The sequence below is a fragment of the Pollachius pollachius genome, assembly GCF_949987615.1.
Source record: "Pollachius pollachius genome assembly, chromosome: 8".
In the NCBI taxonomy this organism is placed as follows: Eukaryota; Metazoa; Chordata; class Actinopteri; order Gadiformes; family Gadidae; genus Pollachius; species Pollachius pollachius.
Genome location: NC_136941.1, coordinates 17,005,496 through 17,033,046, shown reverse-complemented (window position 1 = coordinate 17,033,046; position 27,551 = coordinate 17,005,496). Strand labels below are relative to the sequence as shown.

The 27,551-nt window shown below is 45.5% G+C and overlaps 2 protein-coding genes across 2 annotated transcripts; one reads left to right on the top strand and one right to left on the bottom strand.

The window, feature by feature from the left end:
- Positions 1 to 1,623: 1,623 nt before the first annotated feature.
- On the bottom strand, positions 1,624 to 5,852 carry LOC307079897 (protein ILRUN-like). The gene is made up of 5 exons (XM_079742410.1): positions 5,609 to 5,852; positions 4,536 to 4,690; positions 4,217 to 4,414; positions 3,777 to 4,102; positions 1,624 to 3,578 (listed from the first exon to the last, which is right to left on the bottom strand). Exons 1-5 carry the CDS (start codon positions 5,764 to 5,766, stop codon positions 3,543 to 3,545), a joined length of 873 nt encoding a protein of 290 aa, XP_079598536.1. The 5' UTR covers positions 5,767 to 5,852; the 3' UTR covers positions 1,624 to 3,542.
- Positions 5,853 to 6,318: 466 nt separating this feature from the next.
- bltp3a (bridge-like lipid transfer protein family member 3A) lies at positions 6,319 to 27,411 on the top strand. Its single transcript, XM_079742195.1, has 21 exons — positions 6,319 to 6,630; positions 9,061 to 9,223; positions 9,857 to 9,895; positions 10,116 to 10,207; positions 10,625 to 10,814; positions 11,158 to 11,298; positions 11,942 to 12,112; positions 12,405 to 12,585; positions 13,932 to 14,018; positions 15,111 to 15,281; positions 15,619 to 15,767; positions 19,005 to 19,146; positions 19,463 to 19,656; positions 20,013 to 21,262; positions 21,456 to 21,670; positions 21,923 to 22,053; positions 22,494 to 22,644; positions 23,137 to 23,360; positions 23,811 to 23,919; positions 24,069 to 24,154; positions 24,740 to 27,411. Exons 1-21 carry the CDS (start codon positions 6,587 to 6,589, stop codon positions 24,857 to 24,859), a joined length of 4,050 nt encoding a protein of 1,349 aa, XP_079598321.1. The 5' UTR covers positions 6,319 to 6,586; the 3' UTR covers positions 24,860 to 27,411.
- Positions 27,412 to 27,551: the final 140 nt, after the last annotated feature.

Below are 27,551 nucleotides of genomic sequence, written 5' to 3'. Positions count from 1 at the left end.
TAGGGGCAACAGCAGCAAATGCCCTATCTCCTCTAGATTTGTGTTTAGTTTTGGGAACAGCCAGTGAGAGCAGGTCAGAGGATCCGAGACTAGAATACATAGAAATGTATTCTATGGTGGACAGGGAGCCAGTGAAGGATGGCTAAGATGGGGGAAATATGTTCACCCTTACGGGTGCCCGTTAGGAGGCGAGCTGCAGCATTTTGAACCCCCTGTAAGCGAAAGAGGGTGGCTTTGTTGAGACAAACATATAGGGAATTACAGTATTCCAGCCTGGTAATTACAAATGCATGGATTACTTTTTCAAAGCCAGTGACAGTTAGAAAAGGTTTTACATTAGAAAGAAACTTGATTTTACAACAGACTTAACCTGTTTGTCAAAGGTAAGATTAGTATCCAGTATTACACCCAAGCTTATATGGGACTTGACATATGGGTTGAGGGTGCTTAAGTCCATACCATTGGTGTTACAAGTAGTACCTGGTCCTAATAATAGGACCTCTGTTTTCTGTCATTGAAGCTCAAAAAATGCAAGGCCATCCAAGCTTTGACATCCTCCAGACAGTTTAAGAGACATTTAATAGTGGTGGAAACTTGTCCTTTCAGAGGTATGTAAATGTGTGTGTCTTCAGCATAGCAATGGAATTAGATGCCATATTTAAAATAACTCACAACACACAAGGAGCATTAAAGCAGGGATGAGGGAAAGACAAGAGGTGTCTTATTAGCCCCTCCCTGAGGCTGTATGGTTATGCAGACAACTGCTAAGGTAATATATGGGGGGCTTGGGGCAACAGAGCAGTTGACCAGTAGCCTCCAGGCTATACGATGCAATCACAAAGGTCCAATCTTGGAACTTAGACTAAAATGGCTGATAATTACATGGAAACGGAAGAAAACAACAATAAGACTTTTAGTCATCGTTTATGTAGGCTTACTTAATTAATTTTTAAATTTTATGCCATTGAATATTTCATGCTCATTTGGGGCACATTACCCCTGACCCAGGTTAAAATATAGTGTCCAGACCTTAAATATGTGTCGATCTTAGTGTTATACTGTCTTAATGGTCCAGAGACTAGACCTAGGCCTAGCTGATTATTGGGCCCATCTTGAATTCCAATTTTGTGAAACTCGAGAATCTAACCACTGAATCGTAAGACAATGCTCCACACTGGTGTGTCAGCACTAACAGCAGTCTATTTCACAATTTGAAGGAGATGTGATCAATTGGAAGCAAATAAAAAAATGAAGCTAGGCCAAAAAATGTGTATGGCCAAAAATTTGTGTAGATGCGTTTCTGTTTTGCACTTCACCGGTGTTTATGTGTATTTTTTTTTTTATAATATCTAAATTAGAAGATATTCCAAAATAAGGGCACATAGGCCTTTTGGGATTATTGGATGAGCTACATTGGTGAAACCGTGATGGGCTCTTCATATAGCACTTGACTTTTTTGTCATAATCTGCATATGCCTATATATTTAAACAGAAACTGTGCATCTTGGGAAAATGATGCATGACAACAATTTAAATGACAATAGAAAACTTCTGGCTTGTGACCTTTGTCACAAGCCAAACAATTTGATTTGTAGGAGGAAACATATCACATCAGACACAAAACCATTTTAGTTATAATTTAATTTTACAAACTGTCATCCAACACACAAGGAGAGAAAAAAAGCACATATCTGTGTGGCCAGTTTCAGTCCAACACATGCCAACTGATTCTTACGCTATCTGACCAATGAACACCAATGAACCCCATCCCCTTTTAAGATGTAGAATTTAGCATTGTCCTTACAATCCCATGTTTAATGAATATGGTTCACCCTTACATCCCGGAACTATACATTTATTCTGTGCACAGCAACCGTAAGCACTCCTAACGACGAGGCGTCTGTGGTATTGAAGATTTAAGATCACTTTTCTCCTGGGGCAAAATCAGCCTGCAACCAAATGAAATTAGGCTCTCTAGGAAAGAGGGTTTATTTCAATTGTCAAACAATTCTTATTTAGCGGCTGCATAAAGCCCTCAGGATCCATGTGTAGGCCTACTGGAACAACAACATGCCACAATGGGGCCTATTTGGCAAAAGGGGCCCCCACATAACTCAGTGCATAGATCTGACAGTTAGTGCAATTAAAGCACAAAGAATAATAAGGTTAAATGTGTAGTCTAGAAGAGAATGCTAACTGAGATTCAAAACCTACAATTTATGGAACACCCTTGGAAAGATTTACTGAGGGACAAAATTAGAGTAAGAAAAAAAGGAAATTGAAGGCAATTTATCAATATACTCTTTGGGTCGTTGATGTTTACAAACAATTCAGCCTATTTTACATTCACTGAATACATTCCGCTTCAATTGAAAGAAATATTTAAAGCTGCCATTTCCCCAGATTATGTGGTTTAACAGAATGCATGTGAATGTGATGAAGGTGGAGAGTCACCCCTGACAAACTCTTTATATTCTGGTTGATGCGTTAAGGTATTCAATACTAACCTATTTAGGCTCAGTTAAAATATGTTAGATCGGGCAAAAGAATGCTCATCAAAGCTTTTGTCTCAGTTTCAGCTTAGGCAAAGCTGCTTCGAATTTATTGCCTGACAACGGGCTAAAAATGTCCCCCCAGACACATAAAATGATTTTGTTATAGTTGCTTTTTGAACATAGATGAAAACATTACATTGTTTGGGTGTTGAGGAAATCCCTTGTTTTGGAGAATTCAGTTGGACTAAAACGTTGATATCTTGCTCTCCCTAGTGGAGCGTCTTTAAATTGCATTTCATCACGTTAAAAGGTTATAAGTAAAGAATAGAGCAATGAAATTATTTTAAAAAGGTACATTCGATAGAAATAACCCGTACTAAGCAAATTGTCTAGATCATAAAAAAAAAAAGGTGTACACAAGAATTGATATACAAAGTAAACAACAGTAAAACGGATGGTATCGTCGACAAAATGAGGCCATGAAAGCTCACAGATTTTGTTTGGCTAAATCATCTCAGAATTACAGCCAGTAAGTTTTACGTCAGAGCAGAAACCAAAGAATCAGTTGGCAAATTTAAATGGCTTTTCCTCCAAAGTCTCTTTCATGTTGCACACACACACACACACACACACACACACACACACACACACACACACACACACACACACACACACACACACACACACACACACACACACACACACTCTGGCCAGATATCCAAAAGTCTTTTCTGCACTCTGATCACAACAAAAAAATAAGAAGATTTCAAAACAGCATCTCTCACCAAGACTCTCAATAGCACTCTTGTTTTAACTTAGCATTCACTCATGCATACAGTGGATATGAGGGTGTTGGTTGAGCTGTATGTCAGGAGCGGTGACCTCTGGATCCTCACAGCGTAGCTGAAGTGGGACGCTGGGGCTACACTGGCTGAAGTGGAGACTTTGCATAAAGTGTTTGTTGTGAAGCTCCAGGATCCCCACCGGCTACAGATAAAGCCTTGGTGAGTTCGACTCCAGAGGTGTAGTGGCTCTCGACTGGGGGATTTATGAGTGCCCAAACGGATAGGGTCCCTGTATGCCCTGCAGAGAGAAACACAGCAAGTTCACCTAAAAGAGTCACACTCATCTAGACACAGTAACAGACCTTAGTACTTTGAAGTGTGAAATCTGCTTCTTCTAATCCCTGAATATACAGACGGAGCATCTTTTTCGTCTGCTAGTGTTGTGTTTGATGCATCAGCCCATGCATGGTGACAAGCTATGACAGGGGTGACCTACCTGGTTGTAAGTCACTACTGATAGATTGCTTTGGAGACTGTTGGCTGCTATATTCACTGAATTGTGTGACAGTCCATTTTGATCTTGCTGCAGAGGATTGGGAGTGGCCTCCCAGTGCTCCCCCGTGTCCTTCAGACTACTGTCGTCGTGGAGACCACTGTCAGTGCTGCCGGGGTATCTGGTTTTCTGCGGCGAGGCGAAGGGGTTGTAGTCTCCCTCTAGGCTGCGGTTGGGGTGCGTGTTGAACTCCGTTTGGAAAGAGGACAGCTGCTGCGTGACGCCCAGCAGGCCTCCGACCTCCACACTCAAGATGACCCATATTACATCTGGAGAGAGAGGCAACCGGCGTGTTGGGATGTGCAAAGGGATAACAGCCACACATGCAGGTACATAGAAAAATCGGAAACACTTGTTTACCATGGCGATTTTATGGAGCTTACCCCCAAAGAAGAGTCCGGTAGCCGTGCACATCCTCCACTGGCCCTGGTACATTGCAGGAGCAACAGGGCTGTGCATCTGCACACTAACATCAAACATTTCCTGGGGTTCTAGAGACCGCACCATTACCATGTTGACGTGGCCAAACTGATCCCCTCCAACGTACTTGAGGCAGACTCCAGGAGGCCATGACTCTGCGCCTGTAGAAGCATAAGAAGAAAAATATTGTTCCTTCAAGTAAAGGGCAAGATGGTGGGACAGTATTACAGCAGACCCTTCTGGAACTGGAGCATTAACATGGCATAATAACCATTGACCTACCTGTGTTTTGTACTCTCCACGTCTTTGTGAATGGTGTATCAGGTGGAACAGACTCCCCTTCACCAATGGTCACATCTTCTACCAAGGACATACATGGCGCGTTTATGTTGGGGCTCTCAAAGTCGTAGTATGCCCCTATGGCAGCTTGTAGATTCCTGAAAGGGAAGGGACCAATTTGTTTATTAAAATGTGCAACAATTAAGAGTAAGTGAAAACAATATGATTTCAAAACAATGCATTTGGTTTTGCTTGGTTTGCTCATATTTGTGGGATAATATATATATATATAGTTCCAATTTTATAAATAAATTTAAAGTTTTTACAATCGTGCATCAGAGATCCTCTATAGAACTGATGTTAACGATTACGTTTAATGTCGGTGACGATACGTAATATCTTCTTTTCGCAAAGGCTGGACTGGGCCCAGACCATAAAGCAGCGGCTGAAGGCCCTTCCGCGACCAGCCACATCACGTGATTACTGGTATTACCAGTTTCTCTTTCGCTACGGAAAATATGTACTACTGTTCGATCACTCGACGTGGTTACGTGTGTACGTTAACAGCAACATATTGTCCGTGTTTTCACATGATGAGATGCACGTATCAGCCCCAGGCGAGGCTACCTGGTTAACTGTGTGGTTACGTCATACGGTACGGTAGCTGTTCGCGTCCGTTTTTAAAGACGAGACCAGTCAGTAAAACAAGCTAAGGTTGGACAACGTGAACTATTGAACGCCTTGCCTCAGTCATTATCCAAATTTTTGAGATGCGCTAGAACAATGACAACCACCGTTGTCGTTTTAAATGGCCTCAAATAAAAGATACCATCGAAAACACACCACCCAGGAGGAGTCCAACGTCGCTATCTGCTAACAGAGTATCGTGTCAACGCTGTCAGTCAGCGCGGATTAAACCATCCTGACAAATGCTTTAAAGTGTAACATCGGGTGACTGGGTCTTTCAATTACTTGAGTTCAACAGTGAAACTGGGGCGAGGAGTTTCTCGGCGGCTCGCTGTGTTTCAGCGTGCAGCCAACACACCCGGAAAGGCCCAGGAAGTCCCCGGACTCACCAGTTGGTCATGTCCAAGAAGAAGGCGCATCCCGCGGGGTTGAGTTGAAACCCGAGCAGTCTCTGAAACTCCGAGATCAGAGTGTCTTTATCTGAGGTACCCATGCAACTAAATTTTTGCATTAGGTCCTGGTCCAGGTCCAAGTCCATGTCCTCCATCGTGGATTTCCCAGGACAGAGACGGGGCTATTATCTAATTTAGTCCGAGGCCTCGACTTGTCATAACAAACTCAACAACACAGGAAACGCGCATGCTCCAGGATGAAGCGGTACTAAAGGCGCATGCGCCAGGATGAAAGTACTACCCCAAAGTGAAAATACGCCCTCTGCTGATCTGGATTTTTCAATTATTTGTCATTAATTTATACGAGTATATAAAATTATATAAAAGGGATGATGAATGTGTGGAGCCCCTAATGGTAAGAGCATGTCAGGGTTAGATGGAACCAACACTATCAATGTTTATGCGGAATGCAATACATTATCTGAAAAAGATTAAACCAAACACCTAGAAGAACATAACACCAGTGCTTGTTGAAGATTTGTATTTAAATTATAAATCATTAAAGCTCAACCCAGCCGCAGGGTTTTCGGTTCATCGTTAATAGTAATAGTTATTAGTAAATAGTAAATGGCAAAAATAACAGTACGAATTATTTGAGTTAGTTTAATTGGACTATACGACCTGTGCTCCCTGTAGTGCCCAGCAGGAGGAGCCACGCCACCTTCGGCGGTGGCGGTGGGCTTGCCTCACATCAAACTATTAAGGATGGGAGTGGACCGTCCGGACCCTGGCGGTAGGCGGCGGGTCGACGCTGACGTTAACTGGGCAGCGAGCAGCGGTGCCAGCCAGTGACTACCAAGATGCGACGTGTAACGTTGTGTACAATTTTCCAGATGCTCCGAAGTTAGTGAAATTTGTCGTTTCGTGTATTTTGTCGCAAGCCCTGCAGCGGGGTCTGAACAAAAACACACAGAAATGGCTGGGATTTTCAAGAAGCAGATTTTGAAACATTTGTCTAGGTAAGTGTCTTCTCTGGATCTGCATTAGCTAGCTAGCGTTGATTTCGCTGCTATATCGCCAAAAAATGCAAACGCTCAACAGACGATATCCTTATTGTAGCTGTACAGTGTCTAGCCTGCATTTTTCAATCGCAAGATGGCGAGTTAACAACCTCCTATATTATATGATGCTAAAAATAATACACAGAGGACTGGGCAGTTAGACAGGGGTCAGCATGTTGTCAACAGAGTCAACATTTAGTGTGGCACTTTTATATAAGCAACAATTTTACGCTTCTGGTTGACGATGGACCAAAATGTGGCAGTGAATCCCCCCGTTTATGTATTTATGAACCTAGAATTCAGACATAAAGACCGAGACACACTCAATGCTTTTGAATCTTTACCGACAATGTTGAAGGGTTTGCAGAATAAAGTTGGCTATTTACAGTAACTGTGTAGCCCTGAAACATGTAAAATTAAACACCAGTGCCATTTTGACAGATATTTAAAAAGTTTTGTCCATTTTAATTTAGCATACTGGTTTATCAATCCTGTATTGTAATATTTCGGCCATTCTTTGCAAAACGTTTTAAGGGATTCTAGGACATTCTTGGATTGGACCAGTTGGACTACATCTACAGTATAATCTGTAAAGTGCACTAAATCTCGGGCGATGGATGAATAGCTGCATTCTAAACACAATCCAAAAATAGCCCATTCAACCTTAGCGTTATCTCAAGTGTGGCGATTATTTGCCTCAGGGTTGGGTAGACTGAATCTCATTCACTCTCATTCAAGATGAAAATCAACAAAGCACACTTAGAAAGTACAGTGGAAAGTAGTGTTCATCAAATATGGGCGTAAATAACATCTGCCTGCCATGTTTACAGATGGGGCCACCTACAACAGAACAGACACTGCACTGGTATTGCCAATATCCGAATAACAATAAACATAGCTTTTTACGTTTCATCAAGGGATTGTCTAGCTGCTCTACTGTCCCTTCCATTATTGGAACTGCTCCTTGGCAACAGCCCACCTTTTACCTGGTTTTGTAATGTAATTCTGTGTAATTCTCAAACACCTAATATTACTTATTTAGCCGAGACAAATGGTGACAAAAGTTCTTTCTCCATGTTCACCCAAGCATGCAGTCCACTCCTGCCATCAGGAAACAATTTCTTTGTAGTGGTTGACCCCATGACCCGCTGCTGTACGGCTCACTACTAATGTATCATATTACGTCATGCATGCTACATCCACGGTACCCACAGCCAAAAATCCACCCGAAAGCTGACGCTTCAGTGTTAAACACTCTAGTTAGGTATTGCTTCTCTTGTTAGGCCTAATTCGAATGCAGGCTTGGGATCATGACTACTGTTTTGCAAGAGTCCGCATTTTACTGCCACTGATACGCCACGGAATTTTCTTATTCCTTAAGCAATGCTAATCTTAAATTAGGTCTCCTCTGGGTTTATTTCACAGCCTTGAATAGTGTCGCAACAAAGCGTTAGGCAAACCTGCCATACTGTTTGCTAAATTGCTGAATGGGAGGTATATTGGAAGCTCTATGGTGACTGGCCCAGAAATATAAAATAACATGGGTTCTAATTTACATTATTGTTCTAGCTAGCAGAGCACTGATAGGTCTAAGCATGGGTTTTTTGTGTGGTTGTGTTGTTGTTGGTCTAAAATTGGTGGGGGTAATCTTCTTTATTGTCAGTTGGTCTCACTCTCAGAGCTCAACAATGTTGCACGGCCACATTTTGCTGCGTGAGATCTATGCAAATGTATACCTGCTACTTTAACCTGGATTTACCAATACCAGTAAAAGTTCACAGACGATTAAAAACCGATGGTTAAAGTACATTCACAGCCTTTAAAAATATGAATATTTACTACAGTTATATTACTATTACTAGTTATTTACGACAGTAAATAACAGTCACAGCTTACAACTTAGCCCTTCTTGCATTGATTCGTTTATTTAGTAATTTATTTCACATTGAGTTTATTTTAAATCACCTGTCTGTTGACATGACACCTATTGAATTGATACAATCATAAATAGCAGGTCTAAGGCTTATTCTTGCTGACCAGTATTTGAAAATACTGGTCAGCAATATGACACACCAGATACTGATGGGAATCTGGTCCAGATGCTGCTGCCAGCGTACTAGAATGACTCATTTGGCTGCAGTACCGGGTTTTTCTTGCCTACAACTGTGGGCACTGGGCAGAAAGACGCAGATCTTGCAATGATTCATAACCCAAGTTAAATATAGACATAAACTACTTCATGTCCTCAAGGTAATTGAATAATCTAGTTAGCTATAGTTAAACAGTTTAGTTCAATATTATTTCTTCCTCCTTAATTCTAGCCTATAATGAAGCAGTTTTAAGCAGATATCAAGGCAAAGACCTCTCTATAAACATTTCCCATCCCAGGTTCACCAAGAACCTGTCCCCGGACAAGATCAACCTGAGCACTCTGAAGGGGGAGGGCCAGCTGTCCAACCTGGAGCTGGATGAAGAGGTCCTGCAGAACATGCTTGACCTGCCCACCTGGCTTGCCGTCACACGGGTCTACTGCAACAAGGCTGCCATCAGGGTACGTCCGCTGCTGATCAAACTGGATCTCAGGATTAGCTGGATGGGGTGAGGCTCACCCCCTCCCTCTTCATTACGGAGCTGAACGAATCGCACCGAGTTGTTAGGATTGAACCGGTACTGCTGTGGTACACCGCTGAGGTAGTTGAGTGTTATGTTCAGGTAGGAGAACATGAGGTGTCCATGTTGCTGTTGTGAATGTGAGCAGAGCTAACAACAAGCCTATACTTCTGAGGATATCAAGACACTCTAGCAACCTACCACGTGGATTTAGAAAGAGCAACATGAAAGCTGGACAGACTGGTTATCATAGGTGGGCTATGATCAGGATAGTTCGATTTTTTTGTTGATCCCTTTAATATTTTATGTTCATATACTAATGTTCTTAACAAAATGTTTGGCCTCATTATTATTGTTCACAGTAAACGGCAGCAGTGAAGGGGCTCACCATGTTAACCTCCAGATAACGCTATAATGTGTCATGGTGGTTGTGGTTGGCACTTAGGGGATGTCAGTTGTGGGTGAACTTGGGTTCTTGTTGTGCTGAACACTCACTGGTGAACGCAGTGACAGAATGCTGAAGCCAGTGTTTGTGTTTGACTCTGTTGTCCTTTACTCCGTGGTCTTTTTTTAGATACAATGGACAAAGTTGAAGACAAGCCCCATCTGCCTGGTAGGAATGCTGACCTATTGTCTTTATCTTGTCTTCTATGGCTCTTTATTCATTTCTGAAATGAATGTTCACTCATTTTTCTTGTCTCTTTTACAATGTCTTGACGTTTCCCCGTCAACAGTTTATTTTACTGTGTGTTGTACAAAGAGCAGGTGACAATGGACTGTTTCATTGCGGGTTCTTGAATTGCTGGTCTGTTTCATGTCACTTATGTCATCAGTTCCTGGACAAAGTGGAGGTAGAGATGAGGACATGTGAAGAGCCCCGCCCCCCAAACGGCCCCTCCCCTATCGCCATTACAGCCGGCCAGAGGTATATGAAGTGTGACTTCTAAATACTGAACATGTTTAAGATGTGTAATTGTATATGGCTTGTACATCGCAGCGTCCCATCGCAATGACTGCTGCCATCTTTGGAGCATAGGAGCATGAGGATATTAATTATTTGCTTGGTGGTAGTAATGTTTTGTTTTGGTCATTGTGAAATGATTTCTCTTTATTGGGAAAACGTTGTTTTTTGTGTTTTGAAAACGCTGCAGTTTTTCTCATGCAAAACTGTCTTCCTTAGCCTAGGTTAGGGTGTATGAACCGTTGGTCTAGAATTGAACAGTAATACAACTCTCAATATTGCGGAGGCTCGCCAACAAAAATCCAACAGCGCATTCTGATGCTCCAGCCCTATCACTGACCCCTTGACCTGTCATTGTTCCCCCCCCATCCAACCACCCAGCGAGTACGGCTTCGCTGAGAAGGTGGTGGAGGGTATGTCGGTGGTCATCAACTCAATCACCATCAAGGTGCACGCCCGGGCCTTCCACGCCTCCTTCGAGCTGTGGCAGCTGCAGGGCAACAGCCTCAACCCCAAATGGCAGAAGAGCGACCTGCGCTACACCCGCATCACCGACCCAAAGAGGGGAGAGGTAGGCCAACCGTCACCCATCGCAGGCCATATTGCAGCTGACAGACCAGCAGTCACCAGCCCCCGGGGCTCTGCCACAGAGACCACCAGACTCAGGGGAGTGATTGCATTAGGCCGAGTGTTTCTTGTTTGTCATAATCAGCAGACTCGACCCGGCTGTTTTCTGACATCGCTCTTCCCTGAACAAGCCCTAGTAATCCACTTTAACGGCAATGCATCTTTCCGCCATGGCGTTGAATTGCATGCTGCCCCCCTTTGCCGCGGGATATGATGTTAGTGCGCCTGTTTGTGATCTGGCAAACGAGTCACGGGGTGCAGCAGGTGACCCCGCTGCTGTGCCCCAGGTGCTGACCTTCAAGGAGATCAACTGGCAGAGCCTCAGGATCGAGATGGACGCCATAGAGAGCGAGGACCAGGATCTGGGCACCACGCCGCTACGCCTCATCACCAACCAAGGACGCATCCGCATCGCCCTCAAGCGCAGGGTGAGACCTGCTCTCACTTATAACCCACGATATCCTCCTGTTCCCCCCCCCCCCACCATGAGAGTGCTGTTTTCAAATGCTAGAAGGATTCTACATTTGCTGAATTTGTGTTGCTTACTTTGTAGTCTGTACACATGCTCAAGTCAGGCTTTTGCCTTTTAATAATTCATGCTGTCGTTCAATTATTTAATTGATTAATTCCCAACCCGTTCATCGTGAAGAGGGGGTCGATGCCTGGCTCTGATATGGCATCTCGGCAGTGTTTACCAGAACCTCAGTTGTACCACTGGTTTCCAACCTTTGACTTTAGGCGTACCACTAAATTGTCTCAAGACCTTCAGCAGACCTTAAATGCAAAAGTAAACAAAAAGATAAATGCACATGCAGTGGCTGAGCAAAGAATGCCCGCGCCCCCTTTGTACAATTATTACTGCAAGTAGGCCACGGCCAGCGGGGAAACAGTGGAAAGAAAAAGTCGGCATCGCTGCCAGTGTGTTTATCTGGTTTATCCACCATAAACCTGTCCTGCAACTCGGTGGCACCACCCGACCCGCATCAGACATGGCCGTTCCTGTGAACACAATCTGAATCAGCCATCTGACGAAAGGCCCTCTGCTCACCCTGTGTGGCCGTATGGGCGCAGGCTAAGGACTGCCACGTGCTGGCGTCCAAGCTGCTGTTCATCCTGGACGACCTGCTGTGGGTGCTGACCGACTCCCAGCTCAAGGCCATCATCCACTACGCCAAGTCCCTCAGCGAGGCCATGGAGAAGTCGGCGCAGCAGAGGAAGAGCGTGACGGCCGAATCCCTCCAGGTCCTCCTCCCCCTCTGCCCTGCCCCCCCCCCCCTCTCCCATGTCTTGTGGTTTCTTCATGTCACTTGTCTGTCATGGCGTCTTGTCATCTGTTTTTCTTGTCTCATGAGCCCATTTACTAAAATAAATAATATACTTGAAAAAGGTTACATGGAAACTTTATATAAATTAGACTGATTCGATAATATGATCATTGTAATGTAAAGTCCCATTTTTAATGCGTTATATTTCTTTGTTGTTGGATTTTCAGTGTATTTCCAGACCTATAATAGTGGTTTTGTCTGTTCTGCAGACTGCCCCACCTTCCCCTGGCATTCACACCCTGTGGACCGACTCCCCGCCGGCGGCCGGCGGCACCCCCAACAACACGAGTCAGTACTTTGATCAGTACGACGTCAAGGAGTCCTCCTACCACACCTTCATCTCCCGCTTGGACCTGCACATCTGCAACGACAGCTCCACCATGGACCCAGGTACCCTCCATCATTGAACGAAATAGGTACTGTAGATATGAGGCATTCCGCTTTAATTGATCCATTTGCATTTTTTACTTTCCTACGGTTTGTGAAATGCCTGACGCGTAAAATCGTGATATTATAAATAGTTCTAGACTCCAGACTTTGCCTTATAGAAACGCGCTGTTTCCTTTTTGGGTGGTTCCCTCATGCCTCGCCTCCGGTGTCCCGTGGTCATGAAGTTGAAGAGCATACTGACAGGCTCTTCGTTGTCACAAAAAGACTCTTACCTGCAATGGAAGAAGAGTGAAAATTTGACTGTGGAGACTGGCAAAAACATAGGATTTGACGCCTGTTTTTCTCTTAATTATGGTCAGCGTTAACGGTGTTTCAATGGCATGGATTCCTATGTTGACGAGCATATGCGACATGTAAACATGTTTAAATCTCTTTTTAGGGGCGCCATAGTATTCCCATTTCCCAGAACGTGAGCTAAAACCAGCCACTTGCAATCACATTAACCGCGTTAGATGTACCATAATGATGTCGATTCCTCATTCCTCAAACAGGGGGTATACTTCAGCTGTAGTGAAGTGGAAGTGATCACAGATGCGGTGACATATCACTATTATTGCGCTTAAATTCTCCCCATTTATACAGTAGAAAAAAACTGGTTTATTAAGATGCTGCAAACCATGGACCATATATTTTGTACTTTTTAGGGTTTTTTTTGAGGAAAGTAGAAAGAAATCAAGGTTTCAATAGATAATTGTCCTCTAGTTTGAAGAAAAACAACAAGATTTTACTTTTAGGCCAACCTTATTTGAGAGTTGTAAAGAGAGAGAGCAGAAGGGAGCACGATTTTGAAACTAAACAAAGTGCTGCATTTCAAAATCGATTCCCCGAACCAATCAGGGGAGGACATGCCCTGATTGGTCAGAAAGGAGCCGTGCATGGTGTAAAATCTATATGGGCTCACACAGAGGCAGGCACAGTTAAATGGAAACTGGATATCATAGCACATTTTACTCACTTATAGCTGAAATAATGGCTCTCAAATAGGACCTTCAGCCCCTTTAAATATGCTTTTTGTTATCACCTCTTTATGATTAAAACTCTGATCGTGTGTGTCGGGTTGATTCAGCAGAAGGCCCTAGGTTAGTCTAAGGGATCTTTAAAGCCACATCCATCCATCCATCATCCCTTTGTCTATGTTCTTTGCCTGCCTGTCCTGGTCATGAGAGCTGTGGTTTAAGAATAAATTAGGTTAAGATATTCAGCATAGGACACTAGCCCATCACAGGGTCTCCTAAGCTGTGTTTAATTACCACCAGCCCGTGTCATGTGATTCCTCGTTCCTACAGATGAGCCCCCTCCCCCGGGGTCACAGGGAGCCATGCAGCTGACTTTCAGAAAGCTGGGCTTCGACTACTACCCCGTCCACAGACCTGGTGAGCCTCTTTCTGCTGCTTTCAGTGTGATCCAACTGCTGGCTTCCTCCCCCTTCCCCACCTGACGTTGCTTTAATGCATCCACTTAAAACCTCAGCACTGACTTAGGCCTCAGCAGAATCACCATTCATGCAGCCTAATGGCTCTGCAGGGCATGCCCACTGCTTTTATTCTCAGCAGAATTCCTTGGCTCTTGAATGTAGGACACCACGGATTCAAAGATCCTGTCAGAGATCAACGTGAAATTCTAGACCGCACACCGAACCACTCCAAATATATTACAGATATTCCACTTGCTATATGATTACAGAAACGTTTAATTTCATGATGTGGTCATTGCTGAGTTTCTGAAGTGAAAGTTTGGTAAGAGATATTTCCGTGCAACACTTTTAAATCAATGATAACCTCTATCTGTTGTATTGTACTGTAAGGTCTGTTGGCTTTTTCAGAAGTACACCTTGACTTCGATACATAATTCCACTGCTTTAATGTAGAGAAAATGACTATTATAGCGTATTAATCTAGGTGTCTATCTATCATCTACCTCTACAATGAATCCATCAAAAGAGGTTTTAATTCATTTATTTTAACCAATTATAATAAATGATAGAACCAGAAATAAAACAGATTCCTTGACCTAAATTAAAATCGAATTGCATCTGTCAAAACTCTGCAATTTATTTTCTACAGTTTTTTTTGATTATACAATGGATCCGTAACACTACGGATCCGTAACACAGCTGTATACTTCAGCTGATGGGGTCAACATGGCTCTCTAACATTGTATATTTCCAGCTGATGGGGGCCAAGCTGGCTCTGTAACATTCTATACTCCCAGCTGATGGGGGCCAAGCTGGCTCTGTAACATTGTATACTTCAGCTGATAGTGGTCAAGCTGGCTCTGTAACCCTGTTTATTTCCAGCTGATGGGGGCCATGCTGGCTCTGTAACACTGTATACTTCAGCTGATAGTGGTCAAGCTGGCTCTGTAACACTGTATACTTCAGCTGATAGTGGTCAAGCTGGCTCTGTAACACTGTATACTTCAGCTGATAGTGGTCAAGCTGGCTCTGTAACCCTGTAAACCTCCAGCTGACGGATGTAGCCACTGGGAGCGTCACAGTGGAGCCATGGAGGCACAGGCCCAGTGGGCAGGGAAGCTGCTCCAGGACTTCCAGAAGAGAATGGAGGCCCCTGGGTTCCCTGGTCCACAAACAGAGGGGCCCACGCCCGCCAAGGACTCGCCAGCAAGGACTGCTCAGGGTATTGCTGCATGGCACTACTTTGTCAATCTACTTACTACGACAACTGTAAAAATAAGAGACCTTTTCATCCTGGAGGAAAGTGACTTTGCTCAAAAATAACAATAATGTAAACAGATCAAACTCAATAACACATTTCAGAAAAAAATTCCAGTAAGCTTTGATCATTAAAAGTGCATCAGTGATAAAAAATGAAGGCCAAAACATGACTATATCAATAAAGATATTGGAGTCACTTTTTATCCACTTAAATCATGTGAGTGTATCAAATACCGATTGGATACAGGATACATCGTCCATTATGATGTTTCATGTTATATATACGTCTATGTTGTTAGACAGGGGCCAGTCGAGCCCCAAGTCGGTCCTGCGTGAGAAGGAGCAGTCATCCAGAAGGAGCTCGGCGTCGGCCCCCCCAGTCACCCCTCTGAAGAGGCTGAGGTCCAGCTGTGTGGTGGTCAGGATGGACGACCTGGACATTCACCAGGCAAGCTCCACAAACCACCGCTCACTTCATTGCTCCGCGCATGGTGTTCGCTCTGCACTGGACACGATGGGGAAAGAACCCGCTTTACTTTGTAGCTACTGAACATGGGCGTACGGAGGAGGACTTGCGTAACACAAAGTCATTGCATGGATTCCTTCATTGCATGAAACCCCATCTCTGCCCACACTTTCTCACCTAGAGACTCCTTTCCAATATTAGAATGTTTATCTTTGCTTGGAGTCGCCTGCTTTCGTTCATATTTGGTTTATACTTCCACTGGCATTTATCGTACTAACACTACCTCTCATGCTTATACTACCTCTACTACTTATCGTGCCACTGCTTATCATACTGCTTGTCGCGATCAGAGCTCAGGACACATACAGTGGGGCAAAAAAGTATTTAGTCAGCCACCAATTGTGCAAGTTCTCCCACTTAAAAAGATGAGAGAGGCCTGTAATTTTCATCATAGGTATACCTCAGCTATGAGAGACAAAATGAAAAAAAAAAATCTAGAAAATCACATTGTCTGATTTTTAAAGAATTTATTTGCAAATTATGGTGGAAAATAAGTATTTGGTCAATAACAAAAGGTCATCTCAATACTTTGTTACATGCCCTTTGTTGGCAATGACAGAGGTCAAACGTTTTCTGTAAGTCTTTACAAGGTTTTCACACACTGCTGCTGGTATTTTGGCCCATTCCTCCATGCAGATCTCCTCTAGAGCAGTGATGTTTTTGGGCCACATGGACTTTCAACTTCCTCCAAAGATTTTCTATGGGGTTGAGATCTGGAGACTGGCTAGGCCACTCCAGGACCTTGAAATGCTTCTTACGAAGCCACTCCTTCGTTGCCCGGGCGGTGTGTTTGGGGTCATTGTCATGCTGAAAGACCCAGCCACGTTTCATCTTCAGTGCTCTTGCTGATGGAAGGCAAAATCTCACGATACATGGCCCCATTCATTCTTTCCGTCGTACGGATCAGACGTCCTGGTCCCTTGGCAGAAAAACAGCCCCAAAGCATGATGTTTCCACCCCCATGCTTCACTGTAGGTATGGTGTTCTTTGGATGCAACTCAGCATTCTTTCTCCTCCAAACACGACAAGTTGAGGTTTTACCAAAAAGTTCTATTTTGGTTTCATCTGACCATATGACATTCTCCCAATCCTGTTCTGGATCATCCAAATGCTCTCTAGCAAACTTCAAACGGGCCCGGACATGCACTGTCTTTAGCAGGGGGACACGTCTGGCACTGCAGGATTTGAGTCCCTGGCGGCGTAGTGTGTTAGTGATGGTAGCCTTTGTTACTTTGGTCCCAGCTCTCTGGAGGTCATTCACTAGGTCCCCCCGTGTGGTTCTGGGTTTTTTGTTCACCGTTCTTGTGATCATTTTGACCCCACAGGGTGAGATCTTGCGTGGAGCCCCAGATCGAGGGAGATTATCAGTGGTCTTGTATGTATTCCATTTCCTAATAATTGCTCCCACAGTTGATTTCGTCACACCAAGCTGCTTACTTATTGCAGATTCAGACTTCCCGGCCTGGTGCAGGTCTACAATTGTGTTTCTGGTGTCCTTTTGACAGCTCTTTGGTCTTGGTCATAGTGGAGTTTGGAGTGTGACTGTTTGAGGTTGTGGACAGGTGTATTTTATACTGATAAGGAGTTCAAACAGGTGCCATTAATACAGGTAGCAAGTGGAGGACAGAGGAGCCTCTTAAAGAAGAAGTTACAGGTCTGTGACAGCCAGAAATCTTGCTGGTTTGTAGGTGACCAAATACTTATTTTCCACCATAATTTGCAAATAAATTCTTAAAAAATCTGACAATGTGATTTTCTGGATTTTTTTTTTTTCATTTTGTCTCTCATTGCTGAGGTTTACCTATGATGAAAATTACAGGCCTCTCTCGTCTTTTTAAGTGGGAGAACTTGCACAATTGGTGGCTGACTAAATAGTTTTTTGCCCCACTGTATATATATATATATATATAGGAACCAGATTGAATGAATGGGAACGGAATGACGAGGCAGAGGGGTTAGGTAGAGTGGCGAGGCGGAAAGGAGCCAAACAGGTAAACATTGGGAAGTGGCACTAAAGAACAAAGAAAATGAGGTCAGGCCACAGAGAATAAAATGCTACTAAGAAAGCCTGACTGCGAAGCCCAACAACCGATCTGGCTCTGAGTATATGGACAGCCGGGGTTTAAATACTGCAAAGAGATGATGCACCGCAGATGGGTCGACCGAGCAGTTGGAGGGAGTGATGTGCACTGAGAATCCGGAGTCTGGCCACACTCAGACACGCCAGACAGACAGGGGAGAGAGACATGACCAGGCTGGGTGAAAATGGAGGGCGTGGCACTACTATGTCAAGATTCAAACTATCACTTTAGTTTATTTGCCTAACTCTTACACTTTTTCAGCAATTTCACTTAATTAAAATGGTTTGTATGTTTATACTGTTGCACTTACTCCATTCAGACTTTGAACTCTGTTCAGATGTTTTCGATTGAGGTCTGCTATTCAACATTTCTACACGTCTTAAACTATGTTGCTTTATGAAACATATTTTTATCCTCATTTTACACAATACGAAAAAATATAATCAAGTCTTCGCCTCAGTGCTTCAGTGCTGTTGAGATGTTGCAGAGAAAGCACCCTGTCATTTCAGATCACACTCCTGCTAGCTCAACCTTTTCACCCAGGTGCAGCTTCTCACGCGTTCCATCACAGCTGTGTGTGTGACAAAGGTTTATTTTTAGATGAGAGATTATTCTACTTCCCCTTCGGTTGGAGGGGAAGACAGTGATTCCTACTCCCAATAAAAACATGTCAGTTTTACTATTAGACAGGAAGTGGGGGTGGAGGCTGGGACATTTCTGGAATTATCTTTAGAGGGGAAATCACAATCGTGTCTTGAATAATTGCAGTGTCAAAACAATGGCTTGTTCAATTGATTAGTTAGATCAATAACTGCAATGATAATCTATGTATGATTCCTCATTTATGAATGTGTACTGACAATTTGAAACTTCACAGTTTCTCATTAAAAAGAAGATGAAATGAAGGGTAAATACTGAATCTTGGCTGCATATCAGACAAAGTGAAACCATTTTCTATGGATCGATTGTGAAGACAATGGTTTGTTGCAGCCCCAGTTGGATGTGTTGCTGGACCTTTAAGGTTATCATGAAACATGGCAGGTAGTTCTTGTTCTAATGGGATCCTGTCTCCACTCAGGTCTCTAACGGAGGGCGCCGTAACAAGAAGACCCAGTCTCTGCTGTCCTGTAACCGCAAAGCTCTCAGCCTGCCCGACAGCGTACCAGCCATCCACCTGCAATTCACCGAATACTACTTTCACGACAACCCTGAATTACTAGGTAGGAGATAATCTACATATATCTACGTTTAATAGAAATTAATAAGATTCATTCATTCATACTACGACTATTGATTCATGTACTCATTCTACATAAACATTTCCATCGTCTGCAGAGTATTTTATATATATATTTATATATTCTTATAAATCATTTTCGAACCGCTGCACCTGGATTTCAGTAGCAAGGATGGTATTTTTTGGTTCATATTTATATCCTATAATCTCAAAAGTGTAACTCTAGGTCAAGTGTCACGTGTGAGGGATTTCTGTGCGCTGTAATCGTATCCTCCCTCTCTCCCTGCCTCCGTCCACAGTGCCCACCTCTAACCTGTATGGCCAGCTGAACAGCCTGCAGCTGTGTGTGGACCCGGCCAGCGTGCTGTGGATCAACCTGTTCTCGCGGGGTCTGCTGCGCACCCTGGCCCAGGTTAAGGCCTTCTACCACCTGCAGGACAGCAGCAAGGTGGACGAGCACGTGGACGTCCGCATGGACGCCACACAGCTCAAGGTGAGGCGGACGTAACCGCGTCGTCTCTTGGTTCTCCTGTTGGTGGTCATCATCGGGTTCTCTTAGAGGTGCTGTCGGAAGAATTCAAGCGCTAGTATTGCAGTGTCATAATTTAGAACCGGCCTCACCATCAGCTACTTGGGAGTGAAACGCAACACTTCTGAATGGCGTAGGGTGGGAGCGACAAGAGGAGAAGGGTCTGTGTCTGGGGTCCATTTCGTTTCTCACCCTCTTCTGCTCTCTCTTCTGCCGTCTCTCTCAAACTGACCCTACAGCGCCTTTTATGAAACGTTAACCAATGGCTGTTAAATGGTTCAAGTCTCCAGATGTAAACCGATCATATCGTCTCCTTGTAGTTCATAATCCCCCTGGACTCCTCCATCCTGGACCACCCCGAGCGGCCCCAGTCCCTCACCGTCCTCCTCCCCCAACTGGGGCTCAGCAACACCCGCCACTGCCCCCACGGCACCCGGGCCGACCTCGGCGCCACCTACCACAGCTTCTCCGCCTGCCCCTTCTTCCAGCCCGCCGCCGCCCGCTCCTTCCCCAGGGAGCAGAGTGCCTTCCAGCCGCTCCCCGCCGCCCTGCTCCGCCACGCCGGGGAGGCGGAGCGCCGGCCCGCCAGCGACCGGAAGCCCCTCCGCTCGCAGGACGTCTGGTCCCTCAGCCTGTCGCGCGTGAGCCTGGGCTTCGACGGGGCGCGCCACTGCCCCAAGGGGAGGACCCAGCCCTTCGTGGAGCCCTTCGGCGTGTCTGTGTGGGCGTGTCAGGCCTCGGCTGTCAGCGGCTCCTCCCCGGCTAGTCCCAGCGGAGCGGGGCAGATTGGGAAGCCATACACCCCCAACGCCGCCGCCGCCACTCCCTCTACCTCCATGACCGACCTGACCAAAGGGGGGGAGGAGGGGTCCCTGGCCTCGGTTCACGTCCTGGCTCAGACCATCACGCCCGTGAGGATGTGGCTCAACCACTACCAGTACGTGGCCCTCCTGAGGATGAAGGACTCCCTGGGCCGGCTGGCCGCCGAGCTGGGCCGGGACAGGCGGGACGCCAAGCGGGCCCAGGGCCCCCAGGACAGCCCCCCACCGACGCTGTGTCTGGCCCTGCGGCTGGACGCGCTGGAGCTGGGCCTCCTGTTGCCGCCGGCCGCCGCAGAGCCCGAGCAGGAGGCCCCCCACACGCCCGGGTCGGAGAGCCCCAGCATGACGGACTCGGACGCCTCGCCGACGCACCCCCCGGGGCTCCTGGAGGACAGCGGGATAGAGAACGGCCTGGCCCACGCCGACACGGGCGCCGACACGGGCGCCGGCTCCGGGCGGGAGGAGCCCTACTGCCTGGTGGAGGAGGCCTGCGAGGCGCTGGAGGAGGGGGGCGAGGGGGAGCTGGTGTCCCCCCCGCTCTCCCCCCCGCCGCCGCTTTCCCGCGAGCCGTCCTCCTTCAGCCTGGAGGGAGAGCTGTCCAGCGCCCTCAGCGTCACCAAGGACGCGACCAAAGACGCCCTCAGTGCCTCTCTGGACCTGACGAAAGGGGCGTTCTCCATCACCAAGGACGCCTTCAGCATGCTGAGCCGCGGCTCCGGCATGAGCAAGCTGTTCTCCCCGCAAGCAAAGTGAGTAGCTAGATGGAGGATGGATAAATAGATGGGCAACACTTTGCTGGCTGAGCGCCTCCCGCCGGGCACGCGCTGGAACCCCTGCTGTGCACTATGTTGGTTGTTAGTGTGTTTGGTCACACATTCTTGATTAGAACTGTGTGTGTGTGTGTGTGTGTGTGTGTGTGTGTGTGTGTGTGTGTGCTCGCAGGGAGCTGGCCCTACATTCCGAGAGTTCTCCCTCCCCCTCGCCGGCGGGCAGCCTGCACCTCCTCTCCATGAGGAACTCTGCCTCCCAGAGCTCCCTGGACAGCGCCATGCTGGACAGCGCCATGCTGGACAGCGCCATGCTGGACAGCGGCCTGCCGGACGACCGCCTCTCGGTGACCAGCGACACCATGGACTTTGTGGTCCTCATGGACTCGGGTGCGTTTCTTTTCGTTGATCACACCTTAGCGTCCACATTGCAACCAGCCAATGGCGGATAGTTAGGACAATTTTGCATTTAAAAGAGAATTCAGGCGTGCTTGTTCAAACCATGGTTTGGTCGGGGGATCTTTCCACTTTGGCTGGTGAAAAGAAAGAAAAAAAGCAAATCCGGACCCTGTGTTTTTATTTATTAATGAATCAAGAGATGATCTATATTGTTGACAAGCACTCTTTCCCTACATGGACCAGAGTCGGGTCTGGAGGCTATGCGTCCCAGCAGCATCCCGGTGGGCAGCCGGGGCCCGGGGCTGGAGGGGGGGTCCATGGCGGACCTCAGCAGCTCCCTGTCCCTGAGCACGGAGGACATGAGCGAAGACACGGTGCGTGGGGGCTGGAGCACATGCATATGTTTAACCCTAACCCTAACAGTCATGCTAAGCAGGATAATGGGGCTTGGTTGGGGATGTGATTTATTTATTTATTGTTAACCACAGCATTGTCAATTGCTTGATTCTCATTGGTCAATAACAATCCAAGGGGTTGCATTGTTTTTCAATAGCGGTACACTCCTGCCTTTTAGCAATGCTGAATCAACGTGCTACAAATCCAGGCTTAATATCAATCAGATGTTTCCTTGACGATGCAAAAAAGGTTAGGCGAGAATATCAGCCGGTTTAAGTAGATCCAAACACATTACACTTATCGATTAAAGTAACTAATATACAATCCTTCTTGGTAATTGTGGAATAAGTAGTACACCTCCAGAAGTACACCCTGTAGTGCTTTATCCCTGACGCCGGTGTTGGGCTGGTCGTTGCAGGCGTCTGTGCTGTTGCTGGTGCTGAGTGGGGTGTCGGGGGCGGTGGAGGTGAAGGGAGAGGCCCAGCTTGTAGCCCTGGAGGTCCATAGCCTCAGCCCCGTTCAGATGGGCAACATCAAGGTGTCCGACCTGCTCTACGGTCTCACACAAGGTAAACACTGACGATGGCATCCATGTTGGGCTACGTGAAGGCCTTTTCATAGACACACTGTGTCAGTGACTAAAGGAGCCAAATGCACGTGTGACATTGATTTAACATGAGTAGGGTCTGTGTTTAGTATTGGTTTCATATGGTAGACATTGTGTGCTCAATATACCATCCTATTCATGTGATGTATGTATTACGTTATGTCCTTATTTGTGGATACAACCGAAATACACCGTGGCTTTAAGGAAAGACGCTTCTTCACCTAACCTCGCGGCTCTACAGAGTCTGAGTTTGCATGGTTAGAGTGGAGCCAGACTTTTTTCTAACCGTGTCAGTGAGTGTAGTTTGTGCGGTATCGTTTACGATGAAATCTTATTGTACACCTTAAATCTTAATGAAACAATCACTGTGGCTCAGGGGAACAAGAAAACTCAGTCTACCTTCACCCTAGACCCCGCCCACTCTCTCTCTCTCTCTCTCTCCCCCCCCCGTCAGCCCCTAAACCACCGGAGGCTCCGTCCAAACGGCAGTGTGCGGCGGTGTGCCTGCGGGCAACCCTGACCGAGGCGGCGGGCTGCCTGGAGGTGGGCGTGAAGGACTGCCGGGTGGGGCTGCTGGCCTCCACCATGGCCAACCTGGGGCCCTTCCTGGAGGACGAGCTGGGCGGGGAGAGCCAGCCCATGAGGGTGCACCTGAGCAACGTGGCGGTCACACTGACGGTGGGCGGGGGGGGGGCCGGGCCGTCCACAGGGGCTCAGCCAGACGCATGTGTCAGTGCCTCGCAATGCAAGCGGCCTGGGATTTCCCTGAAGTCAGACTGTACCTTGTGTTATCTGTTGGTCTCTATTTACTAGTGCTTGACTGGCATTCTAAACTAGTAGTTGCACTCGGGATGCACCAGTCGTTAAACATTTGATCCTTGATTGATCAGCCGAAATTTGTGGAATAAAACAATTCTGACCTTTGCTCCACTGTAAAAGATATTACACATGGAAGAAAGAGTCATCAGTGAATCCCTTAGTCCAACTGCTAGTTTATTAAGAAACACGTGCAGTACAAATGTCAGCTAAGGGTGAATATCGATGTGACTTTACAATGACTTATTTCATTTTAATATTGCACATGAGACCCCTCCTAATATAGGTGTACTCTATTGCCCTTGTTTCCAGGACGACGGACCCAGGATCTACCCCACCGCCCCCCGTTCCATCCCCGCCACGGTCCTCCTGGACCAGGTGCTGCTGGAGCGCACTGAGGACGGGGTCTTAAGGCTCAAAGGTGACCCCGATCACTGTGATATTATATTACATGATGTTATAATATATTACATGAATCCTAAATCACAATTGTCAAAGTTTCAAATGTGAAGACTTTTAAAGTTCTCAAAGGGGAAGCAAATGTGAGGTTTCCATTGTTTTCCATTGCAGCTGGTGAAGGAAAATGCCCCAGAGAGGCTGCAACCAGGATGTCTGCGGTGTGTCTGGAAAATCACGCTCCCCAGTGTCAGCCGGAGGTAGGAGCAGGCCTGACCGCCGACACATTCATTAGCATTCATTAGCACTCATCCTCCACACCCCTCGTATGACAAGCTTCATTTACACAGGCGACGGGCGGCCAGAAGATTGTGATTTGTGAGCCCCCACCAAAGATAATCTGTCACACACAAACATATTGAATGTAATCTATGGCATGCATAAAGGGTGGCAAATCACTTACACATTCTGAGATTCATCATACATGCTACTTTTGTAAGATATCTTGCTATATGTATTAAACATCTTGCTGCTTTGATTTAGTATTTCTGCCTTTTTGTTAAATATTTTAACAATAACGTCTGGTAATGGTTCCCCGGCGTATCTGAATAGACCTTCTCCAACATTTGAATTGAGGGAGAATTGTGGCTCTATTAACTCTGCCCCGTTTCTTTGCAGTGTCAACAATGACACTAACACACTGCACATTGACCTAATAGCCAGCGGGTTGTTAAATGAATTGGATTAGACAGGTTGCAGGAGGTCAGCCTCCCTATTGCTTCCCATCGGCTAATTGACATGTGTTGGTCGGTTTCAGAACTAACCAGGGTGTCTGTTTGTTACAGGGTCCTGAGACCCTGGAATCCCAGCTGTCTGGGGCCCAGGCCGCCCTCACCCAAGCCCTCTGCGACAGAGACGTGCTCCTCCTGGAACTCAAAAAGTATGACCCCATGTTTAGCCTGTAGGCCCTGTTTGGCTCCATGGGGTAAGACCTCTTCACCTGCTGTGGTGCAGCGATCCTGGACTGGAGGGACCGATTCCACAAGGTGACGGAAGCCCTTTATTAACGGAGACGGAAAAAGATAGGAAAATGTGAATCCTACTTGTTTTGTTCCAATGCTCCTGAGATGAGTGGCGCGCAGTGGCAACCAGAACAAGCTAACCCAACGGGAAACGAGCGCCTCAGCGTTTCCACCATTCTTTGGACTATGTCGATGTGCACAGTATGTCGTATACGTGGATTCAGTGGTCGTTAATGGAGCATGCAAGGGAAAATGGTGTTGAGCCCATTTCCCACTTCAAATGGTGTTATTTAAGTGTAGATTAGTTTAGTTCAGCAACAAACACAATGCCAAAACCTGTATCATGCACTAAGAAACTGCCGAGAGCGGTCCGTCTACCAGTTCATCGTGTCGTCCATGACTTGCAGTCTTGCTTGGTGAAAGGCCTTATGGATCATTAATCGGCCTGTCTACCGAGAGTCTCTCAGAAAGGAGACTCTCGGGGTTGCAGCCGGGCCGGCTGTGGACCGCCGTTCACTGGCAGCGTCGTACAGTGTTTTTCACCTGCTCACTCGCCCAGTGTTTTCTGTGTTAGCGAATGTAGCGTTTGTGTTGTGCAACGGAGAGGTAGAGAGAGAGTAAACAAACCACTGTTTGTGTGCGGTGCCTTCTTTACAGTGGAATCTCCCTTTTAAAAGTCACCAAGAGAGGGACAATGCAACTTAAAGGAGGTGAGGACTGACTGTGTATGACAGTGCTGAGATTCTGCAGGCCAGAGCAGTGGGAAGACTCAGTGACCTGTTTTAAAGTTTGACGTTGATGAAAGTCTACACCATGAGAATAGCTCACCAGAGTATATTGTGAGCAGGAGAAAGACATTGTAAATTATGGCAATAACAATAACGTAACCTTTTTTTTTTTATGGATTAATCGTAATTCCTTAGGTAGAGCAGATCCATAAGTGTAATAGAGTTTGTAGTAGTTACTTTTTATTCAAGGTACTAAAACAAGGTAATAATATATAAATACTCATAATCACCAGAGGTGGACACTACTCCTGAAGTGGGTGTTCCTGTAATGGTCAACTAATGGTAAAAAAAAAAAAGAAGAAAGAAAAGATAACTTTGATTATACTGGAGAGAAAAATGTCAACCTAAGTATTTTTTCTTCACAAGGATTCATTCTTAAGTCGTGGCCCAGTATCATTTTGTTTTGAAAATACAAAATATTAGTGGCATTTGTTAACAATATTCAAGCTAATAAGACCCTAAACAGACACCCTTTGTCACCTCGAGTGGCCCGGAAGGAATCAGGCCAGCTATTCAGCTGTACAAGGCAAAGTGTTGAAGCCATATCAATCAAAAGACAACGTTGAGATGAATGTCAATGTGTCCCTGCCCACAGTGTTTGTTCAAATTGTGCCAGTTCCTTTTTCTTTTTTAGTTTTTAATTGTGTCGCCTAAGTTGGTTCAGTCAATGAATAGTTTGTTTTTCTATTCATGTTTTTGTTGCTTTAGTTTGAGCATTGTCTGAAGTTAGTGTAACCATACAAAATGACATTTATGTTTACTTTCAGTGTTAAGCTGTCAAAGCTACGGTGCAGGGTTCTTTACTGGGCATTTTTTAAATTTTTTATCCTTATTCATATGTAAAAAAAAAACACACTTTGCGAAACCAGCCACTATTTTGCACCATTTGTTTCTCACTTACTAGGTACTTGAGAGACCCCTGGTGGTGCGGATTTGAAACAGCATCCCACCTTCACAGCTTTTACATGGTGTGGTATGAGTTTAAAAACACTGGAATGTAAAATACTTCAGCAATAGAAAAGTGGTTAAACCAAACCCTGATGAAGGACAGTTCTGCAAAACGCGATGAGAGGAGAAAACGACGGAGACGACATCTCTAAATGCATATTTCTTTTCTTTTGACGTTTACATTTTGCATTGTAGACGAGGGTACAGTGGTGAGAATTAAATGTGATTCAATGTCTCATTTGGAACAAAATCCTAAGATTCTCCTACCTCAAACGTCAAGGCCGCCTCAGAGCCAAGCGGCTCTGAGCAGCCTCAGAGCCAAAGTGGCTTCTGGCTTGGCTGAGACGGTGGTGTGTTCATTACTGGTCCCGTCTAATGGTCCAAGCAAAACAGAAGGAATCGCTGAGAACAATGACTTCCCATGTTGTGCCTTGTTCTCTCCCTATGATTAATTTGCAAATGTTTGTGAGTGGTGATGCATGTATAGAACATTTTGTTTTGTGCTTAATGCCTTGTAGATTTTTTTGCACTTGTGGTACATTGACTGGAAATTGCACTTTTAATGTGAATCACCTTTAAAAAAGAATGTCCTGTGATAAGTACCTTCCGCCATCTGTAAAATACCTTACGTATTTTGTTATTTGTTGAGAAATATTTACAATGGATTTTGTATTATCACCTAATTAGATATAAGAAATTGGTTCTGTGAACCAAAGCCGTGTGAAAATATTTGAAAAACTGAAAATAATAAATAACTGGTTACTGTACTGTAATTTGGGGGATTTTTTAAACATTTAAAGGTGGATTCGTATACACCAAAATATTGATGTTGTTTTACATTTTGCAATATAGTTGGGTCACAATTATTCCAGATCAATACAAGTATTTTATTACGGTTT